General features: G+C 50.1%; 1 protein-coding gene across 1 annotated transcript; it reads right to left on the bottom strand.

The window, feature by feature from the left end:
• Window positions 1-1794: 1794 nt before the first annotated feature.
• Window positions 1795-17959, bottom strand: LOC309685668 (olfactory receptor 14C36-like; the record flags this gene model as incomplete). The annotated part of the gene is made up of 2 exons (XM_082501398.1): window positions 1795-2730; window positions 17036-17959. 2 exons carry the CDS (start codon window positions 17957-17959, stop codon window positions 1795-1797), a joined length of 1860 nt encoding a protein of 619 aa, XP_082357524.1.
• Between the last annotated feature and the right edge of the window lie 150 nt (window positions 17960-18109).

The raw sequence follows: 18109 nt of genomic DNA, 5'->3' as shown, positions 1-18109 counted from the left end.
GATATGGAGGACGTTGGCTGAAATATCAATACGGGGAGGCCTGGCAGATTGGTTCTATCACACTCCCTCAAACCTGCCAAGACAAGCACCACGTGCTCACAACGGAGGAAGCAAACACCGGACGGCTGGAAACACACCCTCTGCCCCATGCCACCGCCCTGAACAACTATCCTGGGCCTTGAACAGCAAGTCTGATGGCGTCGTGGCACCCCAGAGAGATTTGAGTCAGACAGTGGGACTCATTTCCAAACAGCCTCATAGACACCTGGGCCAAAGAGCATGGCATTGGGCGGGTGTATCACATCCCCTACCATGCACGAGCCTCTGAGAAAATGAAACAATACAACGGACTGCTATAAACTACACTGAGAGCCATGGGTGGTGGGATCTTCAAAAGTCCGGATACACATTTGGCAAAGGCCACCAGGTTAGGTAACATTTGAGGATCTGAATATGTTCGGGAAGAGAGTCTGGGTTATTCCTGACACAAGCAAAGGCAAAACTATCTGTGGGATTGCTTTTTTTTAAGGCCCTGAGTGCACTTGGTGGGTGATGCAGGAGGATGGGGATGATCGATGTGTTCCTCAAGGGGATTTGATTTTGGTGAGAATGGCCAATGAATCAAATGATATGATATTTATTGCTAAATTACCACTATATGTCATCACTGATACGGTTGCTATATGCTCTATCTATGGCATTGCAGTGAAAGTGACCTAAATTAATGAAGAATGAACTTTGATGAAACTGAGCAAAGTGCAGAAGTGATGGAACCAGAAGTGGCTGCAGCAACTGGCACCCGGGAATTGTCTTGAGATCGACATCTTCAACCCACAGATGATGGGCATGGGCCATGCCGGCTACACCAGCTGCGAGCTCCAGATGCAGCACGCAACAATTCAACATCACACACCACATCTCCTGCCAGGAAAGACAGTTACAACAGATGGAGCCCAAAGTCATGGACTAAATGAACTCAAGGGACATTTCAGTGGGATGGGCCATGGACTAAGGGAATGATATCTGTGTGCATATACGCATATATGAAAGACAGGAAAATGGTGGTGATTTATGGAAAAGTGTAAGACCTGGGCATGAGGTAGATGGTATAGAATAAGGGGCGGACGCTGTCCTGGTTTTGCCTGGGATAGAGTTAATATTCTTCCTGGTAGCTGCTGTGTTTTGGATTGACTATGAGAATAACATTGCTAACACATATTGTTTTAGTTGTTGCTGAGTGATGCTTATATTGTCATGGACTTTTTCAACTTCCTGTTGAAGGTGAGGGGCCACAGACAAGACAAGCTGGCCAAAGGAATATTCCATCCCATAGATGTCATGCTCAGTATATAAATGGGAGTTAGCAGGAGGGCAGGGATCGGTGATCACATCTCCGGACAGGCTGGGGAGTTAATAATTGGGAAGTGTCAGCAATTTGTGTTGCATCACTTCATTTTGTTTATTATTATTATTATTATTATTATTTGTAGTAGTAGTAGTAATAATATCTTTTCTGTTACTGTTCTTTTAAACAATATTTATCTCAGCCCATGTCTTTCTCTTTCTCCCTTTTCTCCCTATTCTACCTGGGACATCCCATTTCATTTAAGAGCTGTTATCTGACCAGCTACATCTGACTCAGTGTTGTGCAAGGGTCAGACCCAGTAGGATCAAGCCTCAAAAAAAGTAGTATAAACCCAGAAAAATATCAATAAGCAGGATTATCACTAGAGAAAAATTCAGGCTCGTGGTCTAAGATAAACTCTGGGCAATGTGCGGAGAAGAGGCGGTAGGTTATTGTCGGTGAAACAGCGTCCATTGGGCCTGTTTCCGCAGGGCAGCCTTGAGCTCCTGGTTCCTCATGCTGTAGATGAGGGGGTTCACTGCTGGAGGTACCACCAAGTACAACACTGCCACCACCAGGTCGAGAGATGGGGAGGAGATGGAGGGGGGCTTCAGATGTGCAAACACTCCAGTGATGATAAAGAGGGAGACCACGGCCAGGTGAGGGAGACACCTGGAAAAGGCTTTGTGCCGTCCCTGCTCAGAGGGGATCCTCAGCACAGCCCTCATGATCTGCACATAGGACACCACAATGAAAACAAAACACGCCAATGCTAAACAGACACCAACCACAAGAAGCCCAGCTTCCCTGAGGTAGGAGTGTGAGCAGGAGAGCTTGAGGATGTGGGGGACTTCACAGAAAAACTGGTCCACGGCATTGCCCTGGCAGAGGGGCAGTGAAAATGTATTGGCTGTGTGCAGGAGAGAATTGAGAAACCCACTGCCCCAGGCAGCTGCTGCCATGTGGACACAAGCTCTGCTGCCCAGGAGGGTCCCGTAGTGCAGGGGATGGCAGATGGCAACGTAGCGGTCATAGGCCATGATGGTGAGGAGAGAATACTCAGCTGAAGTAAAAATGAGAAAGAAAAAGAGCTGGACAGCACATCCTGGATAGGAGATGGCCCTGGTGTTCCAGAGGGAATTGGCCATGGCTTTGGGGAGAGTGGTAGAGATGGAGCCCAGGTCAAGAACAGAGAGGTTGAGGAGGAAGAAGTACATGGGGGTGTGGAGGCGGTGGTCGCACGTGATGGCGGTGATGATGAGACCGTTTCCCAGGAGGGCAGCCAGGTAGATGCCCAGGAAGAGCCCGAAGGTCAAGAGCTGCAGCTCCTGTGTGTCTGCCAATGCCAGGAGGATGAATTGGGTGATGGAGCTGCTGTTGGACATTTGCTGCCTCTGGGCAGGGGGACCTGTCCAAGGAGGAAAAGGCAGTGACAAACTGGGAGAGACTTCTCTGAGGAAATCCCAATGCCATTCCTCACAGAAATCCCCCTCCCACAGCTGAATGAGGAATGATCCAGCTCATTCCCAACCCCACAAACTCAGTGACACTCTACCTTATCGGGTAAAATACTGCTTCGACACCTACTTTCCATGAGGGCACCTCTGGGGCAGGAGTCAGAGGCAGAGTCAGAGGCAGAAGAGAAGCTGACCCGCACCCCCTCCCAAACTCCTGAGATGCAGAGTTCAACAGAGGGGTGGGGAAACAAGGAGAAATGCGTCTGTGCTCTGAAAAAAGGAAGCGAGGAGAGGGAGTCAGACAGGCGTGCAGTGAAGGCTTCTCCTCAGTGACAGTGTCTCCAGACAGAGACACTGCGGGGCACTTGCTTTTATGTTGTGCATTAGTTGTAGGACAATCACACGTCTCCTTGACTGTAGGTGGAGCTGCCAAGAAGGCATCTCGGGCTCTGGACCCACTGGCTGTGGGGCGGGTGTGAGAGGAGAGCAGAGGCTTCCTGCCGAGAAGTTGTCTGAAGTTCAGGGGGTGGCCGGAGGTGCCAGGATCCCCCCTGCCTGGGCACTTCTGGCAGCAGCTCCCTCTCTGTCCCTGCCTGTGTCTGGGCTGCCAGGAGCTGCCCCTGCCTGGAGCTGCTTCTCTGCCCCCGGGTCTCCTCCCTGCCAGTGCCCCAGAGCCCATCCCACCCGCTGTGTGCTCAGCTCTGCCCTGCAGACCCCTCCTGGCAGCACAGCGCTGCCCGGGGGCATCTCTGGCTGTGCGGGGCCTCAGGAGGGCTTCAGGGAAGTGCTATTGAGAACGGGGGTCTCTGTGCCTTCTCCACAAAGGAGAAATCCATTCCCACCTCCCACTGCCCACCCAGCAGCTGAGAGGAGAAATCCCACAGCACAGACTTGTTCCCTTTCAGGGGAAAGGTGCCTCGATGTCCTTCTTCAAAACGGGCCCTCTGCTAATGTCCTGGGGTGATGTGGATCTGGAGCAGCCCTGACCCACACAGGTCCATCTCAGCAACAGAAGGCATCTGCCTTGCTGGCAGTCACTCCTTCCACCCACTGCTTCTCCCCACAGAAGATCCGTGGGAGCTCCCCGGGCAGGCGCAGAGCTGACCCTGGCAGGCGGCAGAGTCCCTGCCCCGGCACACAGCCCTTGGGTGCAGGGACCCTGATGGCAAGGACAGCCCTGCCCACCCCTGCCTGCACACCCCTACGCACACCTCCACAACCATCCCCAGCAGAAGGCAGCCCTCGGGCCCTGTCCCTCTCACCGGGCAGCAGGGAAGCCCTGCTCTGGAGCACATCCTCCTCCTCTACAGCACAGAAACTGAGAGAGTCCTCCTGACAGAGCCCAGCAGCTCTCAGATGGACCAGCTTGAGGAGATCCCTCCAGGAACTGGAGCTGCATTGCCTGGCACCCTGAGACTTACCACGCAGAGGGCGGTGAAGATTTATGCCCCAGCGAGCTCTCAGCACCCCCTACTCCAGACTGCCTTTAAGCTCTCCCTGCCTCGCAGGTCTCCCCTCTCTGCCTGCAGGCAGTGCCCTCAGCCCTGCTCCTGGGCAGAGCTGTCTCTCTGCAGCGCTGCCCACTTGCCAGGAGCTCCCTCCGGCCCAGCAGCCTGGCCCAGCTCAGCAGCAGAGGACCAGCCCACGGTGGCACTCTCTCTGTCCCCTCTGGGCTCCTCCTTGGAGGTGTCCCTGGGGCTCCAGGGGAACTTCCTGTGAAAAAGGCTGATGCAATCTCTGATGTTCCCTCCCTCAGCTGTGCAGAGACACTTACTTCCAGCAGTGGTATTTCTCCCAGCAGAAGAAGAGCTGGCCATGAGTACCCCGTCTTCTTGTCCCATCAGTAGCACACAGGGGTTCTTGGACTCTTGGTACCAGGAGTCCTTATGGCAAGTCACCGCTTGCCTGGTGCCACAGCTGGGGGGCTTCAGCCCAAACGTGCAGCAATGATCTCAGCCAGGGGCACAGACAGGAGGAGCTGGAGCTGTTCCTGTGGCAGACAGAGCTGTGACATGGTGGCAGAGCTCAGTCCAGCTGGTCTTCAAGGGCAGCCTCCTCCAAGCTCTGCTATAGTCCAGATCGCAATTCAATCTAACCCCCAAAGGCAATTCAAGGGCACCAGAATGAGTGTTTACTCCTTCAGGAACAGTTTGAGGAGAAACAAAGCCACTGTGTGCCCACTTCTGAGTTTCATAGAGCAGGTGGAGCTATATCTGAGATTCTCTACATCCTCTTTGCCTCAGTCTGCCCCAGCAAGGTCTCCCAGGGCTCTGTGACTCGGGGCAGGAATCTGGAGGAACGCCACCAGCAGTGGATTGTTCCCAAGTCACCTTAACTAAGACAATCCTTACCAGTCTATGGGACAGGAAGGGTTGCAGCTGAGGGAGATGACAGGGTAAGCCAATGTCCCAGCGTTTTCAATGATACTCCGTAATCATTGAAAGGCCATGGAGGTTGAGGGAGGGAACATAGAGGTACATAGACAGGCCAGAGGGATGGGTCAAAAGTAATATCATGATGTCCGATAAAGAGAACTCTGAAGTCCTGCCCTTGAGGTGCACTAACCCCGTGCAATGACAGAGGGCAGGGGCGGTGTGGCTGGGTGGCAGCTTTGCGGGAAAGGCTCTGCTGGTCCTTCAGTTTCATTAGGCAAAACAGGAGCCAGGGGCAAAGAAGGCCAACAGCATCCTTTGCTTCTCTTTCCATTCCCTGAAATCTCAAGTGCTTCTCTTTTATTCTCCTAATACCCTCCCAAAAGAACAGCCCACCTGTGCTGGTTTGAGGTCAAACAGAACCCTTTTTCTGTTCAGTAATTTGACTTTGCAGCCAAGCCTCCTCGAACTAACTGAACTCTCTGAAATTTAATGCATATTGTCCATAAGCTGTTGGCTCTCAGAGTGACAAAACCTGATTATCTATAATTGATGCCAAGGCATGGTATGCAGAGAGGCTCTTGCTTAGACTTTTTGCTATAACAACCAAGGGCAGCTCACTTTGTTATATGCCCTGTTGGAGGGTCGGAAGCGGTAACGTGTAGAGGGGTCACACCTTTGGATAGGAGCGGAGATGAGAAGTGACCCCAAACTGACTAACTTATCTAAACTGACAAGTCCTTTCTCTCTCTCCCTCTTCTCCTTGGAAAGAGAGGTGAGGGAGAGCATCTGTCGTTTGTCGCAGTGGCCAGGCCGGCCCAAACCACGACAAGGGTGAAGGAACTGCACTGTTGGACTGAAGGCAGTCCTTGCTCCTGCACACAGAATTCCAGCCACAAATAACTTCATGTTCATTTAAGATTTGGTTCGCTGTCTTGAGAAATTGTCCCTGACACACCCTTGGCTGGGCTCAAGCAGCATCTTGTCTGGGAAGCTCTCCTAACAAACAGCCTCATCCCAACTTCATTGCGTGGTCTGTAAATGGAGAGGCAAGCCCTGCAGTCAAAGTGGAAGGTTTGTGGGTGATGGTGGTGACTGAAATGACCCACAATGCATCTTTGGTGTGGCTTTCTGGATGCTCAGAACCAATGGACCTCTGAAGGAAAGTCAATCTGGAATTGGAGCTTACGGAAAACACATTTAAAACTCTTTTCTGCTGAGACGGTTGGAGCAGCAAAATTCCTGTTAGTGTTTGCCTGTGTAGAGGCTGTATGGGAAGTGCACAGCATAAAACAGACCATGCAGCTTGAGCTAAAATATACGTTAAGGAGGAAAAGGATGTTAGAAACTCAATAAGCAGGTGATTGAACCAGGGCAATGCCCTAGGAGATCCCACTGTCTTAAAGTAGCAGATCCCACTTCTCCAACCTGTCAAGTTTACGTTAGTCATTGCAAAGTGAAAAAGGAAGCCAGTGCCATTGGAACCCTGTGGTGTGCCATGAATGATTCAAAGGATCTCCTGAGAGAAATGGATGAGAAGGTAAAGAATGTGCAAAAAAAACCCATCTGTAAATTGAAGGAGGAGGAATTTCCCCAAATAAAGACAATCATCTTAATCAAAATTTGAGAGGAAGATCTCAAGGTAAACAGACATAGACCCTGGTTACAAATCAAACAGCTGGACTTAGAAGTTGGACAAGCACAAGATTTAGAAACAGAACTAAAGGTTTTAGAAAATGAGCTACAGAAAGCTGGATCAGCAGCTCAGCTTCCAGCAGAGTAACATATCATCACGAACAGAAGTCACAACCAATCTTGACCCAAGGTGGGAAAATGTCATCTTCCAACCAAGGCAATGAAGGGGATTAATGTGAAAAGACCCATCAGGTCAGCCTGCATATTAAGGGAAAGCAATATTTATTATGCTGTAGATGCAGAAGGCAATAGGCATTGGATTTTGCCTCAGAATATTCAAGGAGAGTTTATCGAAGTTCATGCGTGAGCTCAGACAAAGACTCTGAGCAGCGGGTGGGGGCCTAACTTGAAGAAGGATATATATCTCTGGTGTAGGAACTGCCTTTCTTGTGCCATGACCCATGCAGACAACCCTGGATCAAAAGCCCAACTCCAGCACCAACATATTGGAAGCCCACGGGCACAACTGCAGATTGATTTTGTGGGACCTCTGTAAGTGACAGCTTGAAACACCAAACACATCTTGGTAGTAGGAGATCCTTTTAGTATATAGACAGAAGCCCCCCCTTGCAAAACAAACATGATGGTCACTGCTGCTAATCTGCTGTTTTAACTGCTCCACACCATAGAGACTGATCTCAGCACTCACTTTATCACAAGAATTATGCATGAGCACTGCAAAGCCTAAACGTAAGATGTGTCGCCCTGTCTCTGTCAACCAGTGGGGCAGAGGAGAGGGAAAAGCCAGTAACGGGGTTTGGATGTTGAAGGTGGGGTCCAGCAGAGATGAGGAGTCAAGGGAGTGGATGGGGAGAGATAGGCAAAGGTGAGACAAGTTCTGATTTGATTGTGAGGCCACTACTGTTGTAGGAGCATGACTGGCCCACAGCTGGCCCCAGCAGTTTGGGGACAAGAGGTTTGTCAGAAAACCGCTCTTCCCAGCAGAGCCAAGATAGGGGCAGAGGGAAAGGGGACTGGCAGGCCAAGGGGAGATGGCTGGCATGGTGATGCTTCTGAGGGCACTTCCACAGCAGCAGCCTGGTTGGCCCTCAGGAGACATGCTGGCCAGCAGGCATGCTGAGATCATCCAGCGCATCAGAGTCCCCACCCAAAAGGAACTCCATCCTTGGGGAGGGGAGGGGGTGAGGCAGGTGGAAGAGGCCCACCTGGGTTCTGATCCTGGGGACACCTCTGTTACAGCAACCTGACCAACCATGGCAGACAGAAGGGCAGGTGAGGCTCATGGCCACCTGGCTCAGGACAAGCCCTGACATTGGCGGAAAATCTTCTCCTTATCTCCAGGTTGAACATCCCCTCTTTCACCCAACACTCGTCTTTCATCCTCTTAATATGCAACAAATTGGAGAGCCTATCTCTGTATTTTTTTGACCTCCTCCTAGGTTCTGACAGGCTGCAAGGAGGTCCCCCTAAGCCTTCTTTCTGCTCTTGACCTTCCTTGCAACCACTGGCTCAAGGGGAGCTTTGCCTTCCTAAAAACAGTGACGTCAACAGAGATAAGTTTCTTCCTTGTCATGTCCTTGCTGTCACCTCCGGGCAGCTGCTTCATGGCCCCTGTCAGAGCTAGCCTCGTCCCTCTACTCACCCAGCCTCCCTGCCCCACAAATGCGTTATCATCACGGGAAGACCCATGGTGCACGAAGAGGTTTCTAGGGCAATCAAAACCACAGTCAGTGGAGAAAGGGAAACAAGGGTGGGCTCTTTGTGTGCTGTATTATGTTAGTGTAAGATATCTACCCATATAGACACACAGCAAAAACGGATCCTTCCAAGAGCTGGTCTGACACTTTCCATGTATCCAGAACCTGGCCCCGGGATCCCCTCGTCCCCCTGATCCCCCCAGGCACAGACAAGCACACGCTCACGCAAATGGCTCTCTCCAGCACAGAGTCAAAGAATCATTGAGGCCAGAAACCAGCCAGCGTCCACCTTCTCTGGGCTGCCCCTTCATGCTTCATTTTAGTCAGGACCTCCTTTCTCACCCATGCCAGGCTCCTGCCAGCTTTGACAGATTTCCTGTATGATGGGGTGGACTGTTCTGGAGCTGCAAGAGTCCATCCTTGACTAGCAAAGAGCTCTCTGCCCCCCTCTTCTCCGCAGGGCCCTATCCCATGGGATTCTTCTGATCAGGTCCCTCAGAAGGCCAAAGCCTGCTCTCCTGAAGTACTGCTCTTGGCCTTGTTCCCTTCTTTCAGGAGCCTCAATTCTACCTTCTCACCCCTGACTGTGACATCCCTGACAGTGGGAGATGAGAATTTTTTTTTCTCCACTCTGGAGCAGGCACGGAGACCCCAGTTCTCGTTAGCATTTGTCTGAGCCTCTTCTTATCCCCTTGGCATGCAGAGATGTCCCTGGGCAGTGCCCTGCTGCCAGGAGGGATCTGCAGGGCAGAGCTGAGCACACAGCGGGAGGGATGGGGCGGGAGTGAGCACTGGCAGGGAGGAGATGTTGGGACAGAGAAACAGCTCCCGGCAGGGACAGCTCCAGGCAGCCCAGACGTGGGCAGGGAGTCGGAGGGACCTGCTCCCACAAACACCTTGGGAGAGGGCACTTGGGCACCCTCCCTGCCATCCCCTGCAGTGCAGACACCCACTCTGAAGGAACGCCCAGGTCTCCTCTTCCACCCAGCAGAGCCCAACCCTCTGTCCCTCTCTTGCCTCCTCACAGCAACACGCTGGCATTTCCATATTTCCCCTTCTGTCTCTGCTCCCCTTGTTGGTATCACCGGAGTTTCTGGGGTGGGGTTGGGTTCAGCTGTGAACAATACCTGTAGTTGCTGCTATGCGGATGTTTCCATGGGAGTAAAATGTCCAAGCGCCCTCCTAATCTGCAGGGTCAGGGTGATACAAATGAGATGATTCACTCTTCAGGAAACCAATCTTTAGGACATTCCACTCTTTCCCAGTGAGGTCCTACTGGGCTGAATCCAGCTGGGCTCCTGAAGGGCACAGCTCACCCATGGCATCTCCGTGATATCCAGCAGCCCCATGACAAAGGGAATAGAGAGAAATGAGAAGTCTGTCCAAATGTAGTGATGCATTTTCCTCTATGAAGAGGCCTCCATATCCTGATGGACCAAAGTGCAATGGAAATTCCATGACAGATTCCATCTTCTTGACATTCCTGAACACACAGAAACTGCAGCTCTTGACCTTTGGGCTCTTCCTGAGCATCTATCTGGCTGCCCTCCTGGGAAACGGCCTCATCATCACCACCATCGACTGCAACCACCGCCTCCACAACCCATGTACTTCTTCCTCCTCAACCTCTCCCTCATAGACCTGGGTTGTATCTCCACCACTCTCCTCAAAGCCATGGTCAATTCCCTCTGGAACACCAGGGACATCTCCTATGCAGGATGTGCTGCTCAACCCTTACTTTTCAGTTTCTTCATTTCAGCTGAGTATTTTCTCCTCACCATCATGGCCTATGACCGCTACGTTGCCATCTGCCAACCCCTGCACTATGGGACCCTCCTGGGCAGCAGAGTTTGTGTCCGCATGGCAGCAGCTGTCTGGGGCAGTGTTTTTCCCTGTGCTGTGCTGCACACAGCCAATACATTTTCACTGCCCCTCTGCCAGGGCAATGCCCTGCACCAGTTCTTCTGTGAAATCCCCCACATCCTCAAGCTCTCCTGCTCTCATTCAGACTACCTCAGGGAAGTTGGGCTTATTACTTTTAGTGCCTGTCTATTTTTGGTGTTTTTTTTTTTCTTCGTGCTTTCTTACTTGCAGATCTTGAGGGTGGTGCTGAGGATGCCCTCTGAGTATGGACAGCACAAAGCCTTCTCCACATGCCTCCCTCACCTGGCTGTTTGTCTGTCAGCACTGCCATCTTTGCTTGAAGTCCCCCTCAATCTCCTTCCCAGCCCTGCCTCTGGTGATGGCTGGTTGTCATTTGGTGGTACCTCCAACACTGAAGCCCCTCATCAACAGCATGAAGAACCAGGAGCTCAAGGATGACCCGAGGAAACTGATTAGAAATTTTTTGGTAGCCACAGATTACCTATGTGCTTCTGCAAAGGAGTCCCACTGTATTTCATGACCAAAAAAGACTGTTTCTTTATATTTTTTTTTCCACTTGTGATGATTTTGTCTTCAAAGAAATGTCATTATTCATCCCTTCCTACTTACGTATCCACACTTCTTGTTTGACCCAGAGACTTCTGTAAATGGGGATCCAGTGTCTCATTGCATTTAATAAAAAAAAAATAATAATTACCTTGCATCAACTTCTTTGCCTAAGAACCCTTCTTAACACAGCAGGAAGGAATGGGAAGTGAAAACACCTTTCTGGCTGTACCAGCCTGGGGAAGGCTGCCCTGTCCCTGGAGCAGTAAGAGCATCCCCCAGACATTCAAGCTCTCCTGCTCAGACTCCTGCCTCAGGGAAGTTTTGGTACTTGTGGATGGCCTCTGTATAGCCTTTGGGTGTTTTATATTCATTCTTTTCTTCTGTGTGCAGATCTTGAGAGATGTGCTGAGGATCCCCTCTGAGCAAGGACGGCACAAAGCCTTGTACAGGTGCCTGCCCCACTTGGTCGTGGTCAGTCTGTCAGCACTTTGCTAACCAGAAGGCCCTCCCCATCCCTTGATTTGGTGGTGGCAGTCCTGTACTCTGTGGTACCTCCAGCTGTGACCCCCTTTTCTACAGCATGAGGAATGAGAAGCTGAAGCAGGGCAGTAGGAAAGTGATTTCATGGATGTTTGTCAAGAGTGGTAACATTTCACCCACAGCCCAGGAATGAATCCTGGGTTATCCCAGACCTGTTTGTTGTTTGTGTGGCTTATCCTTTCCCTTATCTACCTTGCCATTATTGGCATCATTTTCATTATCATTATCAGCATTTTTATTTTTGCCATGAATAATCTTTTGTGATAAGCAGTGGTTATGATGTTCCCCCACAATTGTTTAGATTCAGCGTACTTCTAGCAAGGAATGAACCCACGCTGTGTCACCTGGAGCCCATATATATGTATTTCTAACACTGCGGAAGAGCTGAAGTTCTCTTCGTTGGTCTGTAATACAACGTGATTTCCCAAGTGCACTGCCTGAAATCTCAGCTCTGCTCTCAAAGCTGGTGCCAAGAAGAGGCTCACCTCAAATAGGCCTCTTTCTCCTTGGATTAAGCAAAGAGGTCAACCTTGTGATCCTTTCTCCTGGTTTGAGCGACACAGGACTAAATTCTCTTTTAATACTTGGGAAAACTGCACTTTTAGAAGGCTCTGGTTTCTGAATTTGTCAATATATTTACTTTATAGCCAACTATGGTGTGTGGGTTTCAAGGTCTCAATGTTTTTGAGCTTGCCGGGTGCAGGGATGAGGAGGAGCGAGTCCCGAGCACTTGACCCGAGCTGCCAACAGGATTATTTCATACCACGAGCATTGTCACATTCAATATAAAGTTTGTTGTGAAGTGCCCTCTCTCCCTTGATGGCTGCCATCCTGAGAACTTCATGCCCTGGTGCCAGAGCCGTGAGCCCTTCCCTTCCTCCTGAAGCCGCAGCGCTCACAGTGTCCCACATTTGCTGTCCACTGCTGGGAGTGCACAGCTTCCTACGGTTATAGTTGGCTGAGTATAATCCTGGTATATTTTGTATTGGTATTGGTATATTTTGTTCTGGCATCGGGGTTATCAGGTGATAGAATGATTGTCTAAATGACAATAAATTGTTATGAGTTTCTCAAACCATAACAAATTTGGCACCCAACGTGGTATTGCAGTGAATTTGGCACTCACCGTGATATTTTGCACTTAATTTAAATAGTGCTGAGAAAACCGTAGATTTTAATTTGAGAGCTTTGATGGGTGAAGTTTTAACCAGATTTGACTGGATTTGTCGAACACTCATTACGACTATTGGAATGGTTTCAAAGGAATATAGTCACAATCCTCTGCTCTCTTTGTATAAACTTATGTCGGGAGCTGTGAGGGAGTTCATTGCCGTTTGTCACTGGTTTAGGGCAGCTTATCGTTTCTAGATGGGGACTTAAAAACATTGCCTTTTTATTTTGGGTGGCAGTATTTTGCTATGTTATCGGGTCTTTTTTAATATTTCCGTTTTCTGTCCCTTATGTAATGGCACCTTGCGAATTGCTGCAGTCAGACTCACCTTGGGACGGCGGGAGGCCTCTGTTGGACATTGTGCATAATTACACCTTGGGTTATATTATGGGCCATTTAGCAAGAGGGGGCATGTCTCTTGAATCTTTGTATGTGCCGGTGGCATCAATAGCAACAGTTTTTGAAAGTCTGGAATACCCTTGGAATGTTTTGGTTATTGGTGGATCTGCAGTATAGGGACGTGTCCAGCGGCAACCCCCCGGCCCCCACAGCCAACATCGTACCTGCACAGCCCCCACCTGTCCCTGTGACAGACATCGCGCCTGCACAGACCCTGCCGTCCCCTGCGACACTCAGACCCTGCCAGCCGCCATGGCAGGCATCCATCCGATCCAGACTCCGCTGGCTTAGATCCCGCCGGCTCCTATGTCAGGCACTGCACGGTATTTCTCCTGCACAGCACCCGCCAGCCCCCATGACGGACATTGCACCTCTCCAGTCCCCGCTGGCTACCATGACAGGACCCACAGCTGCAATGAGTATTACACCTACTCCGACCTTGGTGATGGATGATGCAGCTGAACTACAGACCCAGTCAGTGCCGGTATCAGTCAACCCTGTGCATAAGAGGAGATGTGCAATAGGACCAGATAGCAACGAGCAGTCAGGGTACATCACGCAATGAAGAAACAGAGGAAACCTCTCCATCGTTATCCCTAAGTGAGCTGTGAGACATACGTAAGGATTACGGCTGTCAGGAAGGCGAGCAAGTGATTCCTTCGCTACTCGATTGCTGGGACACTGGAGCTGATAGTTTGGATTTAGATGGTGGAGAAGCCAAGCGGTTGGGGCCATTGACTAGAGAATTGGGTATTGACAGGGTTTTTGGAAGACCACCACAATCCCTTAGCCTCTGGAGATGACTCCTGTAAAGCGTGAGGAGCAAGTATCCCTATAGGGACGCTATCCCATACCACCTATCCAAGTGGACAACTATTGAGAGAGATGTTCAGAATCTGAGGGAAATAGCTGTGCGGGAGATGATTTTTACTGATTTGGACAACCTGCAGACACCATTAGATCCAGATGCACTCAAAATTACCGGACCCACTTGGCGCATGTGGGTACGGAGAGCACCAGCGGCACATGCTCATGGATTGGTATTATTTTGCTGGAAAGAGGATGAGGCACCGACGGTGGGTCATGTGGATACTGACATGCAGCATTATGCACATAATCTTTTTCTGCCCCAAAGGACAGTGTGTCAGCATTGGACAGGTCACGTGACCAGGCCGCTGTCTCAGTTGAGGAAAAACCATAAATCTGCGGTAGCATGTGGCAGTGTATTGGACAACTGGTTAGATGATGTCCCTCAGCAGGTCAACACCTCAGCCATGGAAAAATCGTCTGAAAAAGCTAGGTGGGAACTTGATGAGATGTAAAACAGAACCAATTTTGTTCAGTAACTTCGCTTCTTAGCCGGGCTTCTTCTAACTACTGAAATTAAGAGTATATTGTGCAGACAGTGTTCACTCTCTCAGAGTGATCAGACCTATGTTCACAGCGGATGCCCAGGCACGGTGTGCAGAGAGGCTCTTACTTATACTTATTGCTATAACACCCACGGCCAACCAACTTTGTGATTTCCGCGTTGGACAGTTGGAAGTGGAAAAGCATAGTGAGGTCCCACCTGCAGGGAGGAGTGGACAGGACAGGTGACCAACGGGGTATTCCATCCCATCTGCCTCATGCTCAGTATAAAAGCTGAGGGATCAAAGGGTCAGCTCTCTTTCTTCAATGGCCAACGTCTGAGGAGGACTCTGTCTGTTCGTCTGCCTTTGATCCTGATCTTGAATCCTTATCTGGAATCCAGTTCCCATCCATCACTGAGTCCAGTCTGGGACTGCCCCAGCGCCAGCCAGTGACGTGATCATCATCCTGGGAGCTTGATATGGTTTTGTATATATTTCATTATGGACTTTTTATTTTATTTTTAATATTTCATTAACATAGATTAGGTCCTTCTAAACTCGTAAGTCCCTTTCTCTCTCTCCTGCCTCTCCTCGGTAGGGGAGAGCATCTGCCGTTCTGCCTGAGTGGCCAGTCCAGCCCAAACCTCAATACCTACACATTCACCCTCCATTTGGAGAGGTCCAGTTTCAATATCATTTGGAAATTGCTGATATCACTTAATGCGTAAGCAGATAAACAAAGACAAGTGGAAGAAAAAGGAATCTTTTTTCTTTTCTTTTCTTTTCTTTCATTTTTAAAATCATTTCACTTCTGAAATCTCTCGAATAAGAATTGTAAAGTGAAGAAAATTATGCTCAGAGCCTTGGCTTGTTAGGGCATTTTGCATGTTAATGAACTGGCCTCTTGAGAAGTAAAAGGCAGCAGCAAAGCTCCAAGTTTCTGAGCATGTCAGTGGGCTGCACTGAGGGCCACCCCTGAAAAGACCTTGGAGGGAATGACCAGAAAAGGGACTGTCCCTGGAGGCTGGTGAAGCAGGAAGTCAGAGGCACTGCTTACAGGTTGAAAATCAAACATGGAAGTGGTTGTGAAAGCCCTTGACGTGTCTCATCAAGCGGGATGTCCAAGCACTGACCCCCACACCCTGGGAATGGGGATCCTTTCCCACACGGGAAGCTCAGGGCTCTTCCTGCGAGCAGTGAGATGAAGGGGTGTGTGATGCCAAGGGCAAGACAGTGGTAGGACACCTCTCAGGCCCTCTGGAGGGTGGGGTGGAGGCAACAAGGCCCCATTGATGTAAGGAACTGGAGTGCTCTCAGGGGCCTCAGTGGAAGAGACCGCAGCCGTAGTCAAAAGGACAAGGATTTCAGTTCTGTTGGGGGGTCCCAGCCCCAACAAAGGGGCCATACGCCCCACAGGGTGTGGCTGTTTCTCTGCAGATGCCAAGATCAGAGAAGATGATGCCAGCATCAGAACAGATGCAGATGCCAACCCCTGCTTCCCCACCCCACTCTGACCCCATGCTGTCCCAAGCTCTACTGATGACTCTGTCTTCACTATTTCTTCAAACACAAGGCTGTCATTTTCTGAGGTTTTCCTAATGGCTGTGAGTTCCCCATAACCTGTGCAGCTTCTTCCAAAGCCCTCCTAATGCTCCTCAGATGCCAAAGATGTCTCAGCCCATAGACTCATTTGAATCCTCTATTTAGCTTCATGTCACCACACGGAACTGCACATCCTCCTTCTGCTGCTGCCTCAAAGAAAAAACAAGATCTATTTCACTTCAGTATGACACCCTCCTGATATCCCAAATCTGGGTTTGTTACACGGTGTGCAAGCCAATAACACACAGAGCAGAGGTATTTCCAAGTTTATTCCATTAATGCGCGGAAATGGGGTGCTCAGCCCAAAACGGGAGCACAACTTAGCTTCAAAAGACTCCACTTCTATGCATTGATGTTTACATATTCAAACAATTCATATATATATTCACAGTTACTCATTGTTATTCTCTTCAAGGATTGGTTGAGATTTCTTTGCTTCCCATGTAAATTAGTGCACAGACCCTGTCTTCTTCTTCCATTGTTCTCTTTTGAGTAGGTGGTATCATTTGGGTAGGTGGTCAGCGAGTCAGTGGTCGCGATCTCCCCCTGGCAGAATTACCTTTTACCACTTCTCTGATCTTGGCAGTTCCAAGAGGTTTTCTGGGTTCGCTGACCTGACCTACAGTTCATCACTCTCTTGACAGGAATCCCCTGCTTCTCAACAATGCTACATTGTCTGGTGGTAGTTCCTTAACTGAATCATAGATAAATCATGTCTAGTTACTCTTTCTCTATTTTCATATTAGGTAAATTATTAAATAGAGTTGGGGCAGTACAGAGGACTTGAGCAGCAGCAGGTGTCCTTGGTGCTTCAATTACAATGACATTTTATATTTCGTTTTCTTAGTTTATGTCAATTTTCCTGCAACAGAGAGAGCTGCCCTGTTATTACGGAGATGCTCCTCAGGAAGGCAGTTCTGATGCTGTGATGACACATTTACCGAAGGCCTCACTATTATCCAGCACAGTAGGGACAGCCTGTGAGGAGACATGGGCAGCTTACTGCTGCTGAAGGTGAACCCATTGAATCCCTTTCTTCAATGCTTCTTTGAGCTCCTGGTTCCTCATGCTGTAGATGAGGGGGTTCACTGCTGGGGGCACCACCGAGTACAACACTGCCACCACCAGGTCCAGGGATGATGAGGAGATGGAGGGGGGCTTCATGTAGGCAAACATGCCAGTGCTGATAAAGAGGGAGACAACCATCAGGTGAGGGAGGCACGTGGAAAAGGCTTTGTGCCGTCCCTGCTCAGAGGGGATCCTCAGCACTGCCCTCAATATGTGCATGTAGGACACCACAATAAAAACAAAACATGCAAAGAAGAGACAGGCACTAACCACAATCAGCCCAACTTCCCTGAGGTAGGAGTGTGAGCAGGAGAGCTTGAGGATGTGGGGGACTTCACAGAAGAACTGGTGCAGGGCATTGCCCTGGCAGAGGGGGAGTGAAAATGTATTGGCTGTGTGCAGGAGAGAATTGAGAAACCCACTGCCCCAGGCAGCTGCTGCCATGCGGACACAAGCTCTGCTGCCCAGGAGGGTCCCGTAGTGCAGGGGTTGGCAGATGGCAATGTAGCGGTCGTAGGCCATGATGGTGAGAAGAGAAAAATCTGCACCAAACAAGAAGGAAAAAAAAAAGATCTGTGCAGCACATCCTGCATAGGAAATGTCCCTGGTGTCCCAGAGGTAATTGGCCATAGCTTTGGGGAGAGTGGTGGAGATGCAGCCCAGGTCCAGAACAGAGAGGTTGAGGAGGAAGAAGTACATGGGGCTGTGGAGGCGGTGGTCACAGGCAACGGCGGTGATGATGAGGCCGTTTCCCAGGAGGGCAGCCAGGTAGATGCCCAGGAAGAGCCAGAAGGTCAAGAGCTGCAGCTCCCGTGTGTCTGCGAATGCCAGGAGGAGGAAGTGGGTGATGGAGCTGCTGTTGGACATTTCCTGCCTCTGGGTATCTCTTATTCTTAACTGTGACTATCTGTTAAGGAGGAAAAGACAGTACTGAGTCAGAGCAGACTTCTCCTGGCAAAATGGATTGCATATGTCTTTGCAGCCCCACATTCAGACCCTCTTTTCAGGAGCACCTCT

This window comes from Vanellus vanellus (assembly GCF_965231255.1).
Source record: "Vanellus vanellus genome assembly, contig: HAP1_SCAFFOLD_185, whole genome shotgun sequence".
NCBI lineage: Eukaryota > Metazoa > Chordata > Aves > Charadriiformes > Charadriidae > Vanellus > Vanellus vanellus.
This window is presented reverse-complemented; position numbering and strand designations above follow the sequence as displayed.